The sequence below is a fragment of the Solanum lycopersicum genome, chromosome 6, assembly GCF_036512215.1.
Source record: "Solanum lycopersicum chromosome 6, SLM_r2.1".
Lineage (NCBI taxonomy): Eukaryota > Viridiplantae > Streptophyta > Magnoliopsida > Solanales > Solanaceae > Solanum > Solanum lycopersicum.
In genome coordinates, this window is record NC_090805.1 from 47,085,642 (window position 1) to 47,109,369 (window position 23,728).

The 23,728-nt window shown below is 34.4% G+C and overlaps 3 protein-coding genes across 3 annotated transcripts; 1 reads left to right on the forward strand and 2 right to left on the reverse strand.

Moving 5' to 3' along the window:
• Positions 1-3,551: 3,551 nt before the first annotated feature.
• On the reverse strand, positions 3,552-7,913 carry LOC101246439 (long chain base biosynthesis protein 2a-like). The gene is made up of 12 exons (XM_004241425.5): positions 7,586-7,913; positions 7,405-7,470; positions 7,182-7,270; positions 6,827-6,972; positions 6,622-6,746; positions 6,453-6,546; positions 6,194-6,357; positions 5,852-6,013; positions 4,997-5,123; positions 4,716-4,882; positions 4,488-4,595; positions 3,552-4,168 (listed from the first exon to the last, which is right to left on the reverse strand). Exons 1-12 carry the CDS (start codon positions 7,709-7,711, stop codon positions 4,073-4,075), a joined length of 1,470 nt encoding a protein of 489 aa, XP_004241473.1. The 5' UTR covers positions 7,712-7,913; the 3' UTR covers positions 3,552-4,072.
• Positions 7,914-8,905: 992 nt separating this feature from the next.
• LOC101246149 (mitochondrial import inner membrane translocase subunit TIM14-3-like) lies at positions 8,906-10,813 on the forward strand. Its single transcript, XM_004241424.5, has 3 exons — positions 8,906-9,121; positions 9,940-10,109; positions 10,437-10,813. The coding sequence occupies exons 1-3, from the start codon at positions 9,119-9,121 to the stop codon at positions 10,591-10,593; spliced, it is 330 nt and encodes a 109-aa protein (XP_004241472.1). The 5' UTR covers positions 8,906-9,118; the 3' UTR covers positions 10,594-10,813.
• A 120-nt stretch (positions 10,814-10,933) lies between these two features.
• Positions 10,934-23,443, reverse strand: LOC101245853 (uncharacterized). The gene is made up of 8 exons (XM_004241423.4): positions 22,921-23,443; positions 20,976-22,339; positions 18,836-20,171; positions 16,100-16,379; positions 15,155-15,262; positions 14,795-15,073; positions 12,133-12,276; positions 10,934-11,479 (listed from the first exon to the last, which is right to left on the reverse strand). Exons 2-8 carry the CDS (start codon positions 22,273-22,275, stop codon positions 11,291-11,293), a joined length of 3,636 nt encoding a protein of 1,211 aa, XP_004241471.1. The 5' UTR covers positions 22,276-22,339; positions 22,921-23,443; the 3' UTR covers positions 10,934-11,290.
• Positions 23,444-23,728: the final 285 nt, after the last annotated feature.

Here is a 23,728-nt window from a genome sequence, read left to right on the forward strand (position 1 = left end):
AAAAATGATATTCATATTTATTAAAATATTATACAATACATTATAATCAATACAATACCTGAATATACATTATAAAATAATTACTATACAACAACCATGTTTAATGGTCTATAAAGTGATTGTTCAAACTTCAGCGTAGCCTTTAAGATGAAAACAAGGGAGTATTAATTTCTCGCCAAACATTAGAGAAAACACGAGAGATTTTTATGTTTCATATAAGTGCCTAGTGGTGTTTCTAGCTTAGTCACGTCTCAAATTATTTATTGTGATTTTCATAAATAATTATTTCAAATTATTTTTATTTTAAAAGGTCAAGACAAAATTAATTAATAGAGTGTTATACTAACGATGTGGCACAAGAATAGTATACCTGCTTCGCTAGCGTTTGGTCATAGATTTTCAAATATTCTTGGCAAATATTATTTGGGTGAAATTTCATCATGTGTCTGGCCATAGTATTTGAAAAATATATTTTATTTTTTAGAAAATTATGATTTGTATTACAAGTAAATTGGATCTTTGTTACAACAATAACAAATAGTGTCCATGACACTAGAACAATATGATAATTTTGAGTGAGTGCAACAAACATCATTTCATATACCATGAAATAGACAAAACACATGACTTTGTTATCTTGAGCCGATTATTCATCGTTTTCATCAATAATCATATTATCATATCACATTCACCAAATATTTCATCATTACTTTAGAATTAATATAAAAAATTATGTAATACAACGTAAGCTACAATTATAGAGGATATTTTTGTAAAATATAAAAGTTTGGGGTAAACTTTCAATTTTTAAAAGATCCCAATGAGATTTGACCCAAATACTAAAAAAATAAATAAATTAATATTTGAGAATTTGAGATATTTTTCAAATAATGACAAAGTTTATGAACAAATACTATTTGTCAAGTTTTCCCCCAGTTATTATTTGGGAAATCTACGGGCCCTTAATGTTTCCTCACATAAAATCCACTCATTTAGATAGAGTTAATGAATTCATAAGAACATAAATAAAACCTTCTTGATTACGTGTAACACAACTATTTTAAACAAATAAAAATTAATTATTCAACATTTAAAGTTTATGAATTCTGATGATGATTTCAATCTTTTTTATTAAAAAAGAAAATAGATTTTATTATATGTGCTGAATATAGCAAGTTCCATTTCTATTGCCAATAACTAAGGAACTACTGAATTTTCGAGAATCTGTTCCCACCACTTTAGATCGGAACTTATTATTATGATGAAATGAAGGGAGTAATAAATACATGTGTTGGCAAAGAACACTAGACTCCAGCTCTATTGCCTCCTAAAACCTAACATTTAAAAATAGGAGCTGCAACAACTTAATTCTTCTCTAACATCATATAGATCGACAGTACATAAGTAAGAGTATTTATTATTACTACGGCTTCCCATTTATATCTCTTTATTTGTCTCCATCTTATACCTAAAAACAGAAAAAAAGGAGAAAATTCATAATAGTAATATTTTGTTACATTGATATTGGGTGAAATTAATATCACTAAGGCTTGAGATTGGATTAATTTATTAATTCAATTCATTTTGATCTGTCTTATTATTCAGTCATCTATTCATTTTGATCTGTCTAATTATTCAATCATCTATTCATTTTGATCTGTCTAATTATTCAATCATCTAAATTGCTTGGATTAAATATGTAAGTAGCTTCAATTGACTCTGAGAAACTTTGTGAAAACATTAAAAAGAAATATTTTTTTTCTTGTGAGAAACTATCTAATACACAAATATTTATATTATATTTATTAATTCTTTTTATATTTTAAAACAATTATATTTTATCTCACTAATTAATAATTTCATATTAAATTTCAAGTCAGGCATACCAAGAGACATTGAAATAATGAGAGGCGAGTTGGGAGACGAACGATATTTGTCTATGTATGTATCCCAGATATATGCAAATCACACTAGATACATGTATCTTGTGTAATACACATTATCTGATCCTAGATACACAAGAAAGTGACAAGCGAGACAGAAGGGAGACAAACGAGAGTTGTCAATGTATCCAGATACATATGAATCCACTTGCATACGATGTATCCAGAACAAATTAGTGACTTCATGTATCTTGAGATACAGAGATATCAAAATCTGATAAAATTCGTTATATTGCAAACTATCGTGTATTTAAGTAAATAACTCCTAAACTAATGAAATTTCAATAAGTTTTCCTTTCGTTTTGTTAAGTATGCTATATATACAGTTATAATAAAGAAAATAAATTAACTTTCATCAGGTAAGTAAGCAAATTATAAGAAAATAAATAAAAGAAATTAACAATTGGTAAGAGTTAGTAGATCGAGTTATGACACAAATCTTATTTATCTCAGTGCACATTGATCCGTCCAAATTTAATTAAAATATTAATATATTAGGTGTCTCAAAGATTTCCACACGTTATTAGTTTTCCTTTCGAATTTGAACTTCAATAGCTTAATTATTACTTTTGATATATCAAAGAAGCAACCATGTCAATGTGTAACATTTTTGTCCAACCAACGAAGAGGTAGTTTTTATTGCTTTTATTAAGGTGTATGAAATAACTCCATAACAATGTTTATTCGAATTTCCACCATACTCATTTAATCATCCACCCTGAGAAGAAGCGTTCCTAGCTGGTGCTTTTCTATCTTTAAATTTTTCACCAAATCAAATTAATACTATGATTCATAAACACAAATATGACAAGTTTGCTCGTCTATGTATATATTGATAATCGTAGTGTTCGAGCCAGCTTACCTACATCCCAACTAATAGTACATACAAAGTGATACATTATTGTGTAAAGTGAACAATTCAAACTGATGGTGGATCTAGAATATTAGTTGTGAACTCACGAGAATACAGTAATTTTTGTTCAAACCCAATATATATATATATATATATATATATTGTTCAATTTGACTCCGTCGACCAATATAACAAAGGAGTTATTTTTGCGTATAGTTTCTGCTTTTTGGGGAAATATACTATTTCACCAAAACGTATAACTTGTAATAATCTTTTCATTTTTCAAGTCGATCCGATCCGATCCGATCCATTCGTAGAGCTATTTACTCGATTACATTCTAAAACGCCTCTAATAGAGGGGCAAATATATGAATCTAATCTATCTGATTCAGAAGGGTAGAAACTTACATAAGTATCTCAATTTCAATTAAAAAATTGGTTTGATTCACGCTCCATGTTCTTTGAAAGATTTACAGAGTCTTCGTCCAAAGAAATGCGTTGAGAAATGACAGATATATAAAACCTTTCAGTCTCAGTATGAAATGCCTATGAAATAATCCTTTGATAAATATTTTCATCTCAGCAAATTTTACTTTCCAGGGGATGATTTTGCCATAACCTTCTTTTAGGCCACTCCTTAAAATATGTATCCCTTTAACCCAGTAGGCAAATGCCACAAAATTAGCAACTGGTTCATCTATGAAATTCTGATATATAAGAAAATTCCAAATTATTAACAGCAAAGAAACAAGACCTACTAAAACTGTGTATACAAGCATTGCAAACCTTCATATTAGCTGAAAGTCCATTCTTTAACCGTTTAACAAGTTTCAGAAACTAATGCTAGCAAATAACATAAAAGACAAAAACAAAGCAAAGCAAGCTGAATTATATGATTCAAAGATCTTTCGGATTGACGTTCATGTTTTTGAACTTCTCATCTTGACAGTGAATACAGAGAGGCAAGTTTGCTTCTTGCCCTTCTTGTTACAGTGTTGCTATTGTCTTTTCACTACTACTCTTTAGTTTCCTCCAGCAATTTGTGAGTCAATATTGAAGATTTACTTTTTCCATGTCATTTCTCTATTTTTGTTTTGAGAGAACAAAATATTCACGACTTGGCACTTTGCAGCATCCCTTTCGTGAAGCATAAGAGAAAGATAAGACTATCCCATGTAGTACGTGACAACACTTTGTATACAAAAAGTTAAAAAGTGTCAAAACTTCTCATCCTAAAGACGTATCATGCTTGATTGAATCAATTCTGAAACTTAACTCATTCCAGCTTGACTCTGTTTGCTTCTAGCTGCTCTTTGTTGGGCTCGACAGGGAAGTATTTAATGCCCACTAGATCACCAACTTCGCTGATAACCTGACAAAAGCAATAGTTGCTAAGTTACTAGCTATTCACTTGCACTAGTAATGGCTACATTGCCTTTCTTTTCTGGTAGGTGTTGATTTTCATGAACTGAAATACTAATTGAAACACAGAAGACCTTCTTCATTCAAGATTTCAATATGCCACTCTAATCTGTTTAAATCTTCTTTTTTATTTTGTATGGCATGACAATAGGTTAATTCCTCAATAAGCAGCATCTCTGGTGCCGGATTGTTGCTCGTATAGTGTCAGTAGGACATAACTAAACATGATCATCATCTGAAATGACAAACAAATGCAAGTACAAGCTAACCTCGAGCGCTTTAATAAGATCATCCCTTGAGTGAGCAGCAGATATGCAAATTCGTGCTCTGGCCAGTAGTAAAGGAGTAGCTGGAAAAGCAACTGTCACTACTGCCACCTATAGTAGTGGGATATGAAATAAATATCATTACAAGAAGAAAAATTGGGAGTACGCATTTAATAGAGATTGATCTAATTCTAGTTTGGATGAAGCTGAAAAAATAGTAGAAAACAGTACTTTTCGTTTGAGACACTCCCGTGAAAAAGCAGGTATTTTTGCTGGATTGTAGAGCATAATGGGCATGACTGGAGAATCATTGTCCCCAAGAACCTCAAAGCCCATCTTCTGTAATTCAGAGCGGAAAAAGTTGCTATTTTCACGTATCTGTGCTAGCTTCTGAGCCCCTATAAGAACCAAAGTTGCTCTAATGATCAGTAGACTATCATTATACCAGTGTTGAGTTGCATTAAGAATATAATGAAAAGTAGAGTTGCATTTAGCAGGACGAAATTTCTGACCTCTACTAGAACCATCTTCACCAAGTATAACATTGATAGAAGAAATTATTTGTTGGGCAGCTGGAGGTGATATTGATGTGGCGTAAAGATGAGCTGGGCAAGTGTACTTCAGATATTCAATAAGTTCCTATATTGTTGTATCAAATGTCAAAACCATCTCTTATAGATGACATCATATATTTACCACAAGAAAAAGCTCTGTGAACACACATTCTACTGAAGTGGAAAAGAAAAAGTAAAAGAATCAATCATTCAGGCGGTTTACTGGCAGAAACCATGAAACAAATCGTCTAGATAAAGTCTATCAAATCAGTTGTACTGGAAGATCGGACATGAAATGCCCGCAAGCCTGCAGTACATATAATTTCCTACAAGACTGATTTTATTATCAGCTGGAAATAGGGTTTTCATTCAAGTGCCAATATACTCTGGTTTACTGGGTTGCTATGTTCTTTGGAAAAGGTTTGACCTGATTATGTAATAATGTGATTTTCATGCAAAGATTGAGCATATTAGCTTAAGAAAAGAAAATGTAAAAAGGAGTATCTAGAAAATGGCAATACATAACGTGATGACAGTTACAGTTGCTAACCAATCAGGCAAACCAACTAAGGCTACCAATTGAACAATTTTGTTGTCACCATGGTCGGAGCAGCATTCATTTCAAACCCAATGACATATTAGAATGAGGCAGCATTCAGCAGATACAACCAGGTAATATCCTTGAGAAATATGAGGTTTGATACAAATCCCAAGTTATCCACGAACGGTTCTTCAGTAAATTAAAGGATGGAAAGCCTAACTCAACCAATGAAAAAGCTAGTCAGAAGCATTTTTTTTTTGTGAAAATCATACCTTTGATCCTGCAATGTAACCCCCACATGATCCAAATGACTTTGTAAAAGTTCCCATCATAATCTCCACATCTGCAGTGTCAACTCCTAAGAGCTCACAGACCCCCCTTCCAGTTCTTCCAACTGCTCCAATGCTATGAGCCTCATCCAGATACACATATGCCTGCAAAAATCAGATAGTAGATTTAGACACATGCAAATCAGCAAACATGAACCTCAGAAAGCAGATACATATAAACTAGATGCTCTCGTACAAGAAAGAGCTTGGCAGAAAGCTAAAAGATTATTGACAATGTCTATTAAAAGAAGAAGTTCCAGGAAGAGACATCAAACACTATATTACCTTGTACTTCTTGCATATCGCAACAATCTCTGGCAGTTGGCAAAGCTCCCCTTCCATACTATATATGCCCTCGACCACAACGATTATCTTCTTCCATGGTCTGTGCGTTCTGGGTTGTCCCTCAGCAATATGTTCTCTTAAGACTTTCTCCAAGTGTGATGGTGCTAAAGAAATTATGGAATTTAAAGCACAGACATGACATAGGACACCTCATTGAACATTATTGTTCAAATGAAAAGGAAATCTCATGAATACTTACTGTTATGTTGAAAAACACGAATGGTGGATCCAGAACCTCGAGCACCATTTACAATAGAGTTGTGGTTCAGAGAATCACTGATGATCAAACCTCCCTGCAAATGACTGTAATTAAAAAGCAAATAGTGTCCAAGTATAAAACAAGAACGTAACTTTTTATAAATCTATACCTTTCCAATCAAGACAGGAAGAATAGCTGAATTTGTTACATAACCCATTCCAAAAACAATAGCAGCTGGTTTTCCAACAAAATTAGCCACACACACTTCCAATTCACTATGTAACGTTGTGGTGCCTGACAAGACAATTTTCATAAACAATGTTTACTTATGCAGGATAGACGCATAGTAAAAAATTGAATGGGATCATGCCTACCTCCATCAACACGGGTACTGCATGTGCTTGCGGAAAATGTTTTCAAAGACTCAATAACACGCGGGGTACAATATTCATCAGAAGAAGCAAAACCAAGGTAATTATATGATCCCAAGTTCAGGCACCTTGAAACTTTTGTGGTCCGACTGCATAAAAAGAATTTTGAGTGGATTGAGCATTATAAACAATGTTTCAAAACACTTACTACAAACCATATATCTTACATTGTACAACAGAGAAATATTCATACATCACCAGTATTACACAGAACAATCAAAGAACCACAAAATGGAGGGAAGTATTTTTCAGAAAGTCAAAGAAAAATATCAAAACGAAGCAAATGACGTATACTAACTTTAGTGTCTTGTTATTATCATTGGATACACGCTCTACCACGTCAAACCAAGCATCAGGAGGACTGCATATTGGCCTTCCAAAACAATCCTATTATAAAACGAAGCAAAAATATTATGAACAAATATAAATTCTCATTTAGCATAAGACAGCTACGGAATCAACACAATTGTACTAATTCAAGCATAAACCATCACAAATCTGCAACAAGTGTTGATGATTACCTGAATGCGAAGATACAACCGACGAATATAGAAATCTTCTAGTCCTAAGCAGATAGGTGCATATCCCTGCCATTAAATTTTAAACACGAGATCACCATAAAATTAAAGGCATGAATCAAAAGCAGAGACGCGCATATTCATTCACGAGACGGACATTATAGAAATAGAAATACACATGTACCTGAAGATTACTGGCGTTCCACCAATCGAATATTTTTCTGAAGAAATCACGAAATTGGCCAAAGGCAAAGAGCAAGCCATAGCTGAAATAGGTGGACAAGGCAGTCAAGTATGGAATGTTGATCATTGTGAACTGCCGGAGATCGGAATGCCGGTGAAGGCGAACACTAGAAGGAGAATTCCGATCTCCGATCCAGATGAAACAGAGCGAGCTTGATCAAATCCAATCCCTCTTTTCGCGGATGAATTGTTATTATCTATTGTTCTAACTTCTATTCAAGGGACTGCTATCAAAAGAAAATAAGTTGGCATTTATTCATGCAAAAATACAGATGTAGCTTAAATTTGAAATTAATATTAGTAATTGTTTCCGATATGGAACAAACAATATTAAGTAAGAATTTTTTTTTGAAACGATATATGCTGACCTGGAATGTGAGTGGATCATATTGAATAATTGTCAAGTTATTATATCAGAAGATTTTAATAAAATTATGTGTTGATCAAATTTGACTTTTTTATGTGTGCGGGTTTAATTTTTTATCCTTACAAAGATAAGAATTAAGTATGCATATATTTTACTCTCTTTGTATTTCATTTATAAGAGTACAATGTGAATGTTGTTATTATTGTTTGTATTGGACAAATTATGAATATGACAATTGAACGTATCAAGAGGAGATACGTGACATAAAAACACTTTGTTAGATTAAGCTCAGTAAGAAATAGTTCTAGAGAGAATACAAGGTCACATTCAGATTAGGATCTTGGTTCACTATAAACCTGGTGCAACTAATAACTTGTCTATTCTATCCTCAAAAGTGTAGACACCGAAGCTAATACCGAATTAATATGACTGATGGCTCATCCATGATCGATCCACATCTTGTAACAAATTTTATAGAATTCAAAATCCATGCACCGAGGATAAAAAACTACAACTAATAATAAAGAAGGATAAACAAGATAAAGACAATGCTCTATTAAGTATTAACAATAGCTTTCGTAATATGTTTCCTCCACAATTTCAAATTAAGATCATATTTTTGATAAATTACGATCGTAAAATTTGATAATAATTTCGAGCAAAGCCAGCTTGTGAATGTTACAATATCGAGTTGTAGTAAATACCGTAAAAAGCATGCGCAAATGGTCAATCCTAATGTCGTTTGAAAAAATAAATAAGTCAATTAGTTATTTTTATTCATTGTTTTTTTTAATAGACCTGTTCATTTTTTTTCCAATTAATTATACATTGGACCGGCTAAAATTGGTTGAACCGGATGCATCATCAAGTAGAATCCTCTAGAATAATAAAAACGCGAACCGCCATGTTGGTGGGTCTAAAATTTCTTGATGCCCAAGCCAAAACCCACTTTTTCATGGCAATATTATATATATGTGTATAAACTCCGTGGTTCCGAAATCGACGATGAAATTTGCTAATCTTCTACTTCTTTATCTCAAATTTCTCAGCTGACTGCATATTGAAAATCCTGAATCTCATCATTGTTGAAGACTTGCGAGTTTTCTCATGGTAATTAATCTTCTACTTCTTTCACTTTCCTTGAGAATTTCTGTTTTAGGATTTTATCATTTTTGCTGTGATGAAAATAATTTGTTTTTTTTTAAGTTTAATAAGTACTTCATGGTAAGCGCCTGTATGCAATGAAATCAGCTCTGTGAGCTTGGCTGGTGGATACAGCAATCTATGTTCTTTTTCCAAATTTTGTCTCAAATTTGAAATTGAGCTCCTGTTTAGCCATATAGTTTTGAGGTTGCAAACTTGAATTTGAGTTTTTGAAATTTTTAGTTTTGTTTAGACATACATTTGACCTGGAAAAAGTTGAAGTTTTGTGTGTGGATGTGCCAAAAACGCAACTTTTTGGAATTTATTTCACGATAAAATGGATATTCGATGATAAATTTTTGAAATTTAATCCTAAAATCTATATGGTCAAACTCTAGCTATGGGAAAAAGGTCAAATTTAGTATTTGAGACAGCCAAGTTCATTAATCTTTGTTTTCTTTTTCAAGTATATAGTACTTTTAATTGCATAATTGAACCTCAAAGCATATTGTGTTTTGCGCTTCAATTATTGTTGATAAATGTTCTGGGATAGTGTATATATAGACCTGCTTGAGCTAGAGATTATGTTAATGGATGGTATTTTAGGGAGGGTTTTCTTAGCTGCCACAAGAACCATGGTGCTATTTTAGCCTGAAAAGAGATTGATTTGCTATGCAAGGGTCTGAACTTTAGTTTCTTATTCTTATTAATCGTACTAAACCTCTGTAAGTTCTACTCGGTTGATCTATTATAGTACCAAGTGTTTTCGTGCTCTCTCTTTTCAGTCAACTCCATTAGTTGTTGGAACTACCATTGGTGCTGCTGCTTTGGGAGCTAGATACTTGATAAGAGCGTGGCAAAGGTTCAAAGCAGCACCCCGAGTGAGGAGGTTTTATCCTGGGGGCTTTGATCGGGATATGACACGGCGAGAAGCAGCATTGATTCTCGGAGTTAGGTGTGTGATAATCTTACCCTGTTTAACTTCTGTTTTTGTAATGCCGCCAACATGTATTTCTTTCTATTTTTATGCTCTTTTTCAAGTTCTGAAATATGTTGGGCTCAAACAAAAAAGTCATGGCTAACTTGTTCCGGAAAGTTTGCAACTTTTAACTTTCAGATGCATACTATTCGTAGTCTTCAAGTTTTTGTTGAATTCTTGCATTCTAAGTGTAAACTACTTATTCTTTCTATAAGAAGATTGGTGCTCCGGTCACACTTTGGTTTTGAGCTCGTGATCCACAAAGCTATTAGTTGCTTATGTTCCATTTCATTCCTACTCTAGGGAAAGTGCTGTCTTGCAGAAGATCAAGGAGGCTCACAGGAGAGTAATGGTAGCAAATCATCCAGACGCCGGTGGCAGCCATTATCTTGCTTCCAAGATCAATGAAGCCAAGGACGTGTTGTTAGGGAAAACCAAGGGAGCTAATTCTGCATTTTAATTGACCAGTGTGTTCTTTACGCTGCGAATTCTTAACAGCTTCATGATAGTCAACATTAAAATGGATCTTTTTCTGGGGAAAAGGAGAACATATTCTGTTTCGAGTTAAGAGGTGAATTTGTATCAACAGCTGGGTGCATTACTGCCATAAATTTCATGTAATGCAACCAGAAATATTCTTTGCAGATTGTTTACAATAAAAAGTTGTATATTCCTGTTAACTATACTCTATTTTGAACCATTACTCGATCTGCATGTAGTATGTACGCAGTGGGTTCATCCCACCTACTGCTCGACTTGAACTAACTACATGCTGGACGCAGACATAGAACACTGAATAATACATCAACAAGTTGCATTTTGCATAATATATCTTCACGAAATGTTTGTACTTTTGCTTCATTCTGATACATAGCAGCAACTGAGCAAAAGGCAACCAAAACTGGATAAGCGGCTGCTTCACAAGCTATCACTAAATACCTAAAAAGAATTAGTAGACATCATGTACAAACAGAACGCATTTGCTGCGACCAAAAAAAGACGAGGAAGAAAAGGGAAAATCTTGATGTTACATAACACTCTATATGTGTTAGCTAGAAATACAACCCAGCTTGGACAACTTTCTTCATATATCACCACTGGAGAATCCAAATCAAACCAATAGAAAACACCTTCAGAGCCAAGAGATCTCACATGACTCACGATGATATTGGCTCATATGGATATGATAGCCATGGATGTTTTAGAGCCTCCAAGGCAGAAGGCCGCGTCTTTGGGTTAACTTCTAAAAGATGAGCCACAAAATCAACGAAACCTTGATCTCCCATTGGCAATCGATACCTCAAGGATGTCTTTTTGGGTATTAAGTATTCCATTCTGTTTGTTTCCTATAAAGAGAAAGAAGAAAGAAAGAGGAATTGATTATCTCGACATTGTATTACATCCAATTTCATTTTGTTCCGGCCAAAGTTGCATTCAAACAATTAACCAATTCATATATAAAACAAAGAATCCAAAGGGACTCCCCAACAATGATGTTTACTGGGTTGCAGATTCTAGATCTCAGTTGAAGCGCAACTTAAGGAAATATTTAGTAGATACAGAACTGTCAAAACCAAAGACCTTTCACAGAATAATATATGTTGTCCTCGAGACTATGCACATGGACTCGGGAACAGATACATATCCTCTAAGGATGCAAGTCTATGGTGTTTTTTTTTTTGTTGCTAACTTTTAGCCAATTTTTAAGTATCATTATGCAACATCCGTACCATGTTATACCCATTGGACATGGGTAAATCAAGGTAAAGGAAGGATCCATGTTAAATAACCTTTTTGAAACTGATTTTTTCTTTTTAAAAAACTGGATCCATGGTTAAATAACCTCCAAATAGATTGAGTCATTGACACATGAAAACATTGATCTTAATGTCACTAGACAAATTGATCTTAAAAATGAGATCTGGGGAAACAGGGGATCACCCCAAAAACAAAAGGAAAAAAACTGAAATAAAGAGTGGAAAGGGAGAAGAAACTTTACTTGATTTCGTTCATATAGCATGTGATTTTTGGTGAAATATTTGTAAGTGTCTCGTCCTTTGACAAGCATCTCTTGGTCAATCGGACCTGTGATACCAAGTACCCTTGCAAGTAACGTGGCAGGAGAGTCATTCTGGAAAAGGACCTGCAAAAATGGGAAAATTCCTATAGAACTTCACTAGTAAAATTCAAAACAGACATCAAATTACAGTTGGTTGATATTTCAATACGAACATCAAATATAACAAATTTCATTTTAAGCAATTTTAAGAGAAGTTGCTAGGACTCTTCACTTTTGGTGCTGCATCCACGTCGACACGACATGGCTGTGAGATCCGTACCCGATATGGTCAAACAATTTTGAGTACTTTGACCAAAATCGAGAGGAGAAACTCCGAACAGATTCAATGATTTTTGTAAACAATGCAAAAGCTAAGGTGAAATTGAAGAAACTGGAATACCATCTATGTATAAATTTAAAGTCTCTTCTTACCCCCTTCCAGAATTCTCCACTTAAAACAATATCTTCACCTAAAGTTCTCCACATAATATCTCCAAATTTAGGTTTTACGACTCTATTTCGAGATATTTTGAATTATTTTTAGCCAAATCTCTGTATCTGTATCCCCCGAATCTTAAAATTCATGAAGGATCCAACCTCTATTTTCAACAGACTAACCAACTTCTGATATTTTTTTTGGAGAATAGACCAAGTCCTAGTATTATTAATAAAAAGATATAAGAAATACAGTATTCATCACTCTCAAGATAGTGAAGTATTCTGAACTCTCTTGCTCTTCCCTTCATTTACACATTTAAGGGATCAAGAAGCTGCAGTTCATATTGCATCAAATCTGGTATTTTGGAGAGGATCAAACACATCGAGATTGATTGTCATTTTGTTAGAGAGAAGGTACTCTAAAGAGACATCGTACAAGGTTCATGTGGTCAAATAATCAGCTTGCAGACATATTAGCAAATCCCAGAACACGTTATACATGAACCCAGCTTGATACATTATAATTTGCATGCACCAGCTTGAGAGTAGTATTAGAATAGAAAAATTACATAAATTAATACATTTTAAAAGGATAATTACTGATTTTAGCGATACTTTTTGTTTATTACCATTTATAGCAATATTGTGATAAATCTGTAATATGTATTAAAAGTGAATTATTTATGCAATATATCTGAATTATAATTGTTTTTGAAATATATTGTGTTTGTTTGGTAAAAAATGGTCACATTGTATTATAAGTCTATTAAAATGTGTGATAAATGTATTATCCATCATTAAAACTTGTATTATATGTGAATAATAAATTGTTCTTTGTAATATGTATTAAAATTGTATTATAAATGAATTAAATCGATCAAGTGAAAAAAAAAGTTATTGCTATAAATGGTAAATATTTTTTTATTATAGCATATTTATGTAAGTTTCCCTATTAGAATCTTTGTGACTATATTTAGAATATGTGTAATTATGGTAGGTAGCTTAATTTACTCCTATTGTAATTAGGTGTTTGATTTTCTTTCATTTTTAGGACATGTAAATTATTTAAACACTTCACCTCTTGGGCTAGCTTTTGATCTTGAGTTAGGCTCAAAGTTCATTTCTTTAACATAATATAAAGTTGGACCCACCCAGTTCTCGTTTCATCTGATATTGCCCCCCATCTTATATTTTCCAATGCTCAAGATGTTGAGTCCTAGGCGTGCGGGGGTGTTGAATATCCCACATCGATGGGGATAGGATCATTTGATCTTCTTATATGGTCTTGCACAATACTCCCCTTTGAGCTAGTTTTGACTTTTGAGGGTTGAATTAATCCCAAGGTCCATTTCTTTAACAATCCAATTAGCATATTTTTTACCACATTTGCCAAAAAAAAAATCCGTTGACAACGTAAAGGTCAAGCTAGTGAGGAGATGGTTTAAGATAGCTATTACTTACTTCACGATAATAATAGAAATAAAGTTTTTAAATCTTCTCACAAGGTCTTAGTTCTTATGAAGATTTTCTCTGGTTAGAAATATCAAAGCCAAACACAATTCTTCTTGCAGTCAGATATTGGTTTCTTCTGATTCTAACATAAGATAGGAGTACAGCGCGAAGCAGCCAGATCGAAGAATGGTCTCAGTGTCCTCCTAATAAACTTATTTCATATTAAGATGACATGCCAATTGCCAACAATTACTAGGGCTTCTGAAAGATTTGATACCAATAGCAACTACAAGGACATAAATTCTTCTGATAACTGAGTAATCCCCGAAAGTCAACAACACATGTTTGAAACTCGGTGGGTAATAGGTCAGTCTCTTTATCTGTCTCAACTTAAATTCCAGATTTTAGTCTGCCAAAATATTTGACTTAATGTGCACCTAACTCACACATTACGCGCTATGCTCTTACTGTACCAAAGGCCTAGGCGCTAACTCCAAAACATAATGATGTTTGCAGCTTTGCATTTGTCAAATTCATCAATCTAGGAGAACGGGGAAGGGGTATATAATAAAAATAAGGGAAAAGGTACTCAAGAACTACCAGAATGCAGGAGGCATAATGGACAGCATATCCTAATAAAAAATCATGTTGACGATAAATATATAGATATAATAATCATTATGAGGAGTGTGAAAAGGAAAAAAAAACTTACATTGCCCGTGCAAAGTTCTGCCAAAATGCAGCCAAGGGACCAAATATCTATCTTTTTATCATAAGGAAGCCCTAAAATAACTTCTGGTGCACGGTAGGACCTTGATTGGACGTAAGAACAAAGATGATCTGTTTCAAAACAACTGCTACCCAGATCAATTACCTTCACCTCACATCTACTGTAGCTTTTCACCAATATGTTTTCGGGCTTCAAATCACAATGTATGAGTCCGAGGCCATGCAAGAACTGAAGAGCCTCTAAACACTGAATTGTGATTGACTGCACAACAGGTATATATGAAATTCATCACAGGAGATACCATTAGCATCAAATATCTATGAATATTTCGATCCAACAAACCTGCAGTCTTGGCATGGTAAAGTAGACTTCTCCACCAGCTTCTCTATTGAATTTTTGGAATTCATACAAATTGGCCTTCAGTAGTTCACATACAATTAACAAATGCTCCTGAACACAGACACAAAGATCAGAGCCAAATTTTTGTGATCAAGAGCTTCTATGGCTTACATTCAGAATAATACTAAATGTGAAGTACACCACAGTATTGCATAAGCTCAGGAGGCACATCAAGTGCACATCAATATTTCTTCACTCTTCATATTGGATTGAAGAAGATATTGTTTTTAAACTATGTCATATTAAGTTTGGCCGAAGATATCTGCCACAAATATCATGTAGCATAGAGCGTACAGTACAGCACACACTTTTCATTTAGTCAAGTCTTTATCAATTTATGGATAAAACCTCAGCTAGATGCTTAGACATGTTCACCTCTCTTGAGCAATTAGACTATCAGGGTTGAACTTTACACTGTCAAAGTTTATTCCCAAGGTTCAGAACAATCTAGTTTTTCAAGGGAAAAGTCAATAAATGATCTGGTAAACACCATATTAGTCTGACGAGAAAATTATGAACTTAAGGTTGCCTTCCTCAACATCTACACATGCACAAAGAACGATCATGATTTATCTTGCAGACTATCCTGGCAGGAGATTCCCCTACTTCATTAAGACATCTTGATGGGTGTTAACCAAACAAAGCTTCAATATTTATGGAGCTAGTTTTGCAGAACAGCACTTTTGAAGTTGATAGTGGCACAGCAGATCTCTTTATAATTTTCAAAAAGAAAAATTCCACTGACCACTATCCCGTTGTATGCAAGCTAGGGATAAAAAGCAACAATTCTATTCAAAAGTTGCACAAAAGGTTTGCAGCAAGAATATTTCCATTAGCATATAACAGTAAGATGTACAAAAATTGTAAAACAACAAAATTTTCACTTACTCGATAATAAAAATAATCATACAACCGAAGTAGGTGGTACTTGTCGGCAGGATCGTGCTTATTGACAAATTTGAGAAGCTTTATTTCATCAAGACTCTGATCAAAAAAATCTTTGTTGTTCTTTATAATCTTAACACAGACATCCATGCCTGTATGAAGATCATGTGCTTGTACTGCTTTGCTGAATGCAGCAGATCCAAGATACTCAGTGACTTGATATCGCCCAGCTATAACTGAATTTAAAACAACCTGGAAACTTTTGTCCTCCTCAAACCCAGTTCTGAGTTCAAAAATAAAAGAACGTCATTAACCACCAAAAAGAAAACCTCAAATCCAGAAAAATAAAAACTATTTGAGGTAAAGAAAATTTAAAAAAATGTTCATTTTATAAGGGACAATTTGGAACATGTATGAAGAGACAACAGTGGGTAAGAAAGCTTCTAACTTAAGCTGAAGAAACCTGCAAAGGTATATTTTCCAAAGATAATACAGAAATAAGTCGGAACATATATAGAGAAATTTACAAGGTTAAAACATGTTTTGCTGAAGTAAAAAGGATTGACTAGTTACAATCAAACAGATAGATAAAAACTCTCTTTAAGTCACTAGCCAGTTTCATCTACACCCAGTGCATAAGGAAAGTCGGAAATTATAAATTAATCTGGAAGTTCTAAAAGTCGGAAATTATAAATTAATCTGGAAGTTCTTAGTAGCTAAATGGAAGTGATCCAGTTACAGAGGTAAAGATCACAGTTCCCAAAGAATTTTCAAAAGCCTCTCATCTTTCCTCAAAGACTGCAGTGGAATATCATCAAGTATATATAGTACAAGCCAAACATACAAACTTCTACAGCTCCCTTCACAGCTATTATTAATCTGAATCACCCAGTCTCTAACCAAAATCAAGAAACTACAAAGATGTCCATGGATATAGCGGAGAGAAGCACAGTTTTGTTAATGCGTGAATGTCAAATCTGTAAGGGTCTAGATTTAATACAAGAATACATTATGTTCAAAAACCAACAACTTATCATGCACCCTAGAGGAACATTGCATAGTCCAATTACTAAGAGACACTGTTCTTTTGTTGGGCATGAAATACAGTTTTAAGCAGGCAACTACCGCCGAATATCCAAACACAACCAAAAATCTTATTAACTACTGTAGACTAGCAAAAACCTTTGGGGTTGTTTGGTTCAAATACTAGTCATAAATGGATTATAGTGCAAGGATTGTCAATGCAACGATAAATAATGAAGGGATTATTATGCATTGATGAATAATGACGAGATAGTTGTAACTTATAGTCCAACTACTTATTTAAAAGGATAGTTATTCTTTAAGTAGCTTCATACCCACATTGTTAATACGTGTTCTTATTCCACTCTCTTTTATTTTTATAATTGTGGTGTTAGGACCAGCTTGTGCACACCTTGGCTGATTTCATGGGGTACCTACTACCACCCCACCAACACAAGTACAAGGTAACTCTATCCAACAAGGCTTGGAGCTTTCTACATGTAGGAAGAATCATGTTCTTATTCTACATTCTATCTCAAATAAAATAACACAATTCCTGCATACTTTAATTCAATTATTATTTATTACCGACACCTAAATGTTGCATTAATCATGCAGTGATATTTTTTCCTATACAACATTATCTTATGTGGGATTTGATGCAGAAATTTATTATTTCAACCATCAAACAAACGACCCCTTAGTGATGAGCATGAATATTGAATTTAATGCCGAATCAAAACATAAGTTCCCTCTGACGTCTAATACATTCTTCCTCTTCAGATCCAGAGGAACATAAGATCATGAAATATAACTTTGTCATGAGCCCTATATAATTAAAACTGAATATTTATCAACATAAAAACATACAAAATCCGCTTTGCAACTTTTTTCAGCATAAATAAGGCCCAACAAAAATTTTGTGATATTTTGAACTTCTTGTCTATTGTAAACATAAATTTCAACTAAAAAAGAGTTTCAATAAGGATTGCAATAATCAGAAGGGAACATGTCACCAGATGCGCACAGATATAGCGAGAAGACACTGATTCTATCATAGACATCCTAGGCTCTGGTTAGGATTTTGCATCAGGTTTCTTGGCTTTTTCCTATGATTGTAAATATGGTTTTGTGTCCAACCTATGTACTGATTTAGTCAATACATAAAAATGTTACCTTCTAAATAAAGGGGGGAAAAGTCACTTTTTGGCTAATTCTGATGGTTCATGGTGCATAGGCTGAATTGACCCTGCATGATCAGCCTCCATCTATCCCCAGAAAAAAAAAGTACCTATCTCAGATCTCATGCCAGCAGTTACTCATGAGACTTCGCCTTCACTGGTTTCGGTGATGACTGCTTAACTGCACTATGTTGTCAAAGCATGCTAAAAAGTTCTGTGTCTCTTCATAGAGCTCAAGATATGTCAACAACAAGAGCCCCCAGAGCTATGGGAGAGCTTTTCATTGACTTACTATATCTTCACATCCCTAATAAAGTACATGTTTCTAACCTCTCCCTTATCACAGTTTAAATCTATCATGATCAGTACAGCACTTATGAAAACCAACATAAGGAGTACCAAAGATGAAGACTGTAACTGCATATATGAAGCAGTTTCCTCCAGTCCGGAATAATATCAAATACGGGTATTAAAATCAAATAACAGGCATTATGTCCACACTAATTCAAAAAAGGCAATAAGAGATTGAACATGCCTGTTTTTCCTATGCACAATCTTAAGTTCAAAAGTTTCAAATTCCTCTTCCTGAGCCATGATCTGCTTGACTTGTTCCTGAACAGCAACTGCCTCCTCATCCTCCAATGACTGCCCCAAATCATCCACTCTTGCTCTGGCTATTTGTGTGTCCTCTTCTTTCTTTACATGCTCCGGTTCTACATAACCATAATTTGAAAGAGATGAAGGGCTAGAATTTACTGATCCTACAGCAATTTTGTTGCGTTCATCTCTTAAACTCTTGATAGGTGATGACTCGTTGCTTTTGGGCCTCAAAGAACCAAGCATGTCATCATTTGCAATCAGACTGTCATGAGCTTCATCAGTGATAATAGCATTGCCCTTACTTGACTGTAAAGATTTACTCGAGCTTGTATGAATCAACTGACCATCTCCGGGAAGGGCAAATGAGAATCCTCCATGTAAGTGATTTGTTTGTACAGATCCTCCTTTATCAGTACCCGAGACAAACTTGTCAGATCTCTGCTTAGCTGTTTTCTCATTTCTGTTTCTCATCTCAGAATAAGGCTTATCTGAATCAGGGGGTATGTGTCTAGCCCCACCAATACTGGCATCGTGATCATGGAAATACCCTATATCCCCCTGAACTCTCCCTCCAACAAAACTTCCGTGCACTTCACTTCTGATATCAGCAGTATCACTGTTAATACCTACACCAATTGACCTTACTGAACCATGCTGATCACCGTCCATGTAAATATCATCCAGTCGGGGCCTTTCACGCTCATTCAAGGCCCTATCATCCCCTAACATGGCAAGTTCACTTGTTTGAGTAACAAATCCCTGCCAAACAGGTTCTACACACATCAAATTCAGTTCTTCTTCATCCATCAACTGTCTGTCGTATTGGGCACCCATGTTAGTTCTCCTATACATTTCAGTTTCACAAAGCACTACAGGATCATCTGAAGAGCCAACTGCATCAACATTCTTTGATTGGAAATATCTCTCACCTGATAAGTAGGAATCTTCCTCTGCGAAAGATTGCTCATCATCTTCTTTGTTTTCTCCTCTTTGAGGATCTGGAACACTCCCATTTCCTGTTCCCTTTTCATTATCACTAGGGTAATCAATTTCATGAGCTAAAAACCAAGATTCATCTTCAATAGGTTGTCTCGTATAGCCAACATCATCGTCGTCATCATATTCATCAGAATCCCAGTATTCATTGGGGAAGTCAACACATCCACTCAATCCATCACCAATAGTTGCAAAACCAGAAACAAGCTCAGAAGTGTCCTCAGCAATACCTTGACTCACAGACAACCAACTGCCTCCACCAATCCTTTTTCCACCTGGTGATCAGTTAAGACAATGATGATTATTCCACAAGACATCAATCAAAGTGACATAGATAAGTTTAAGAAAACATAACATGAGGATAAGTAGACAACATCATCAAGTTGTCAAAAAAATTTAGAGAACTACTTCAGAACCCAAAATTGAGGAAGAGCAGAAAGTTAAATTTATGTAGTCTCAAAAAGTATTACACTCAAGAGTCCCTTTATATTTCTTAGTAGGACAACAATCACAGACAAGATTTTTCTTGACGACCGAGAAATCCCGTGCTATGCACGGTTCATAAACTTGGTGGAACAATCACAATCAAGATAATTTATTCCCTAAAAAGATTTAGAATGATGCACAGTCCACAGGATAAGCAGCTGAATACCAATACAAACCATCAATGGCAAGATAAGACAAGACCCTCCCCTCACATCAGCCGTAGGAATAAGTACTATAATGGGACAATGACTAAGCAACATAGGCAAATATCATTTAATAGTCCATCTGATATAGAGTCCCAGAATACATAGGTAGTCAGTACTAAACAAAAAAACACAAAGGTTAATGACTTGGAAGCATATATTTTTTAACAGAATGTAAATATCATTTATTCCCTCCAAATTGCATCCTTTTTTTGGTTTTCTAATCCGAACAACGCTTTCAGGGCCACATTTAGTATAGCTTCATTCAATTTTTGAGACAATTTCCCTCTGAGAATTTAGGAGCAATTTAGCAATTTTAGTATCTCCAAAGAACAGGCTAAGTTTTTTGTCCAAAACTACAAGATAAAAAGTAGTGCTAGACAAGCAAACCTGAATTGGTAAGTTCTTGTCCAATAGGAACATCTAGAAATGAACCTATGACATATGTATTGTCACCATTTGTAATCTTTGAGTCAGGTCCATCTCGTTCAAATTTTTCCTCCCAATGAATATTGAAGGACTTCTCTTCTGACTTGATTCTAACAGGTGGCAACCTGGGTAGTTCTTCTTTCTGGCTCTCAGATATAAGCGAAAAGCCTAAGCCGCTGATTTCTTTTGGTTCACTTCCTGGGGTCTTTCCCAAATAAAAAGCTCTTCCTACCTCATCCACTTGCTCTTTAATTGTATTCCTAACATCATTACTGTCTGTTATCCTTTTACCTACTTTGTTACCACCAGTACCAACATTGTGATCATAACTAGTGGAAACATCTTCTTTGGAGAACGGGAAAACAGTTTTAGCTGAGCAATCTTTCCAAGGGTTGGATGAAAGGTTAGTCAATTCATCACTTTCGTACGTAGAGTTAGTAATAATTATATCTTTGGATGTCCCGTTTAGTTTAATTTGCTGATTAGACTGTTTGAGTTCACTATTTTGACTTCCATGCTTTGATTCCACATTGTCTTTGCTGGTACTTCCAGGCCACGACATTCTCTTTTCACCAGAAAAACTGACATCCTCCCCAGATTTTGCTTTAGACTTTCCACACTCTGAGACCTCAGACAAATTTAACCTCAACTTCCCGCTATGCACCAAGCCAGAGAAGTCCTTGGCAGCACTACTTCCACCATTGCTCTGATGCGACACTAGAGAACCATTACTGGGATTATGTACCAAGCCTGAAAAATCCTTGGCAGCACTAGTTCCACCATTGTTCTGATACGACACAAGTGAACCACTAGGATTGTAGTTCCACGAGTACATATCAATCATAGTATCTTCAGCATTGTTGCAAGCACTGAAGGTTTTGTTGTATGACCCAACAGATTCATTAGTTTCCTTCTTCTTCCCAACAAACGCAACATTTTTCAATTTGCAGTCTGAGCCATTTCTTCCAGTCCCACATTCTATCTCCTTAACAATTAGCTCCTTACCACTGCTCCTCAAACTTGACTCCTTGAAAACCTCCCCACCATTTCGACAGGCCATTCCAAGATTCACCACAGTTGCTTTGCCCCCATTTTCTTCTAATGATCTGCTCAGTTTTTCATCCTCTAGAGTAAGCTTCTCTACCACACCATTCAGGTCAGAACGTTTATTCATCTCACCAAGCAAAGTAGCCTCTGCCTCTGTAAACTTGTTCTTCCGCAGAAATTCCAGTATCACATCTAAAGATGTAGAGTCCGCCATTAATACAATGGAGAACTCAAAAATCTTGCAGTAGTCAACTGCTACAAACAATATTCAACCCAACCTGAATAAAGAACAAATAAAACAGTAATAGATTGAGAAGCCAATAACAAAAAGTGCAATAGTAAGTTTAGAACACTATTCCAGAAGTTGACAACACATCGAAAGTTCAGAAAAATACAATATCAAACGTGGACCAACTTGGGTGTTGATTGACTCAAAAGTACAAAATACCCATATTATGCTATATCACTTTTGGCCCCAAATAACATAGGATTGTAGAATCACAACAAATTTCAAGGAAAAAAATCCTATAGAGTAAGTAACTTCACTAACAACAAACAACTATATAAAGTTACAAGCTGCATAGTATACGTCGATAATTCCAATGAAGAAATTAAAAATTTTCCAAAGTTTTTCTTGAAAATGAAAAAACCCTAGCTAGATATTCCACAAACCCATTCAAAGATCTCAACTTTTTCCAAAACTAGGAAAAATTGAAACAACAAGAGCTCAAAAAACATATACTGATTAAAAAACAGTTCTTTTTAAAAATAAAAAATAAAAACAATAATTGAAAAGGGGTTAAAATGGGGAAGAATCTGAAAATGGGAAGAACCATAAAGAGTGAAAATGGCAACTCACGAATCGAAGGAGAAGGATAATATATATTTCTGGCAACCAAACAATACCCAATTGATAACATCGTCAACAAAACATCACATTCAACTGAAACGGAGCTCCGAATTGACATTACAACAAAATGGGAGCATTTTGATTTTGAACTTTTCGCTTTTTTCTTCTCTTTTCTTGCAGATTCTTCAATTTTTTATCTGTTCTTTGCTCTTCTTGAGTAATCTTTGGTTAAATCCCTTTCACTTTTGTTCGGCCAGACGAAATATTTCAGGTCTGGAAATGGGGCATGGTTCTCCAATTAAACATTTCATATATCACTATATTCTTAAGAATATTATTTTATTTTTTTTACTAATATAACAGTAATATTAATATTTTTTGAAAAAAAACATTTTTTATAAAAAGTTATGGTCTTATGCTTTTAATATAGTTTTTAAAATGTGCTGGTTGATAAAAAGTAGATATAGGCAAAAAAAAAAAAAAAACTTTAAGAAGAGATGATTAATTAACACATGACTCATTTTAGTTTGATACACTATTAGATGTTTTCCCTTCCTTATAAAGTAGCAGTGTTATTCGAGTAGTTCCGGCTCGTTCTTAGATTCACGTTCTCAGTTATTGTTTCTTATGTTTCAATTATTGTATTATATAGTTGTTGTTATTGTTCTTTTTCACTAAATGTTATATAATGTTTTTCTTAAGATTTACTATGTCTTTTTTGATTATGTATTTTTTTTGTTTCTACTAATTTTAATATGTATTACTGGAGTCGAGGATCTTTCGAAAATAATCTTTTTATCTCTATTAGATTAAGGTC

Coding starts and splice junctions, on each gene's coding strand:
- LOC101246439 (XM_004241425.5), bottom strand. CDS start 7,711: ATGATCAACATTCCATACTTGACTGCCTTGTCCACCTATTTCAGCTAT. Junction 6,014..6,193: donor CGATATGCAAGAAGTACAAG/GTAATATAGTGT, acceptor TGATTTTTGCAG/GCATATGTGTATCTGGATGA. Junction 4,883..4,996: donor TGAAGATGGTTCTAGTAGAG/GTCAGAAATTTC, acceptor TGGTTCTTATAG/GGGCTCAGAAGCTAGCACAG.
- LOC101245853 (XM_004241423.4), bottom strand. CDS start 22,275: ATGGCGGACTCTACATCTTTAGATGTGATACTGGAATTTCTGCGGAAG. Junction 15,263..16,099: donor ATGATTATTTTTATTATCGA/GTAAGTGAAAAT, acceptor GTCTGTGTTCAG/GAGCATTTGTTAATTGTATG. Junction 12,277..14,794: donor CAGAACTTTGCACGGGCAAT/GTAAGTTTTTTT, acceptor CCATTTTTGCAG/GTCCTTTTCCAGAATGACTC.
- LOC101246149 (XM_004241424.5), top strand. Junction 10,110..10,436: donor GCATTGATTCTCGGAGTTAG/GTGTGTGATAAT, acceptor TTCCTACTCTAG/GGAAAGTGCTGTCTTGCAGA.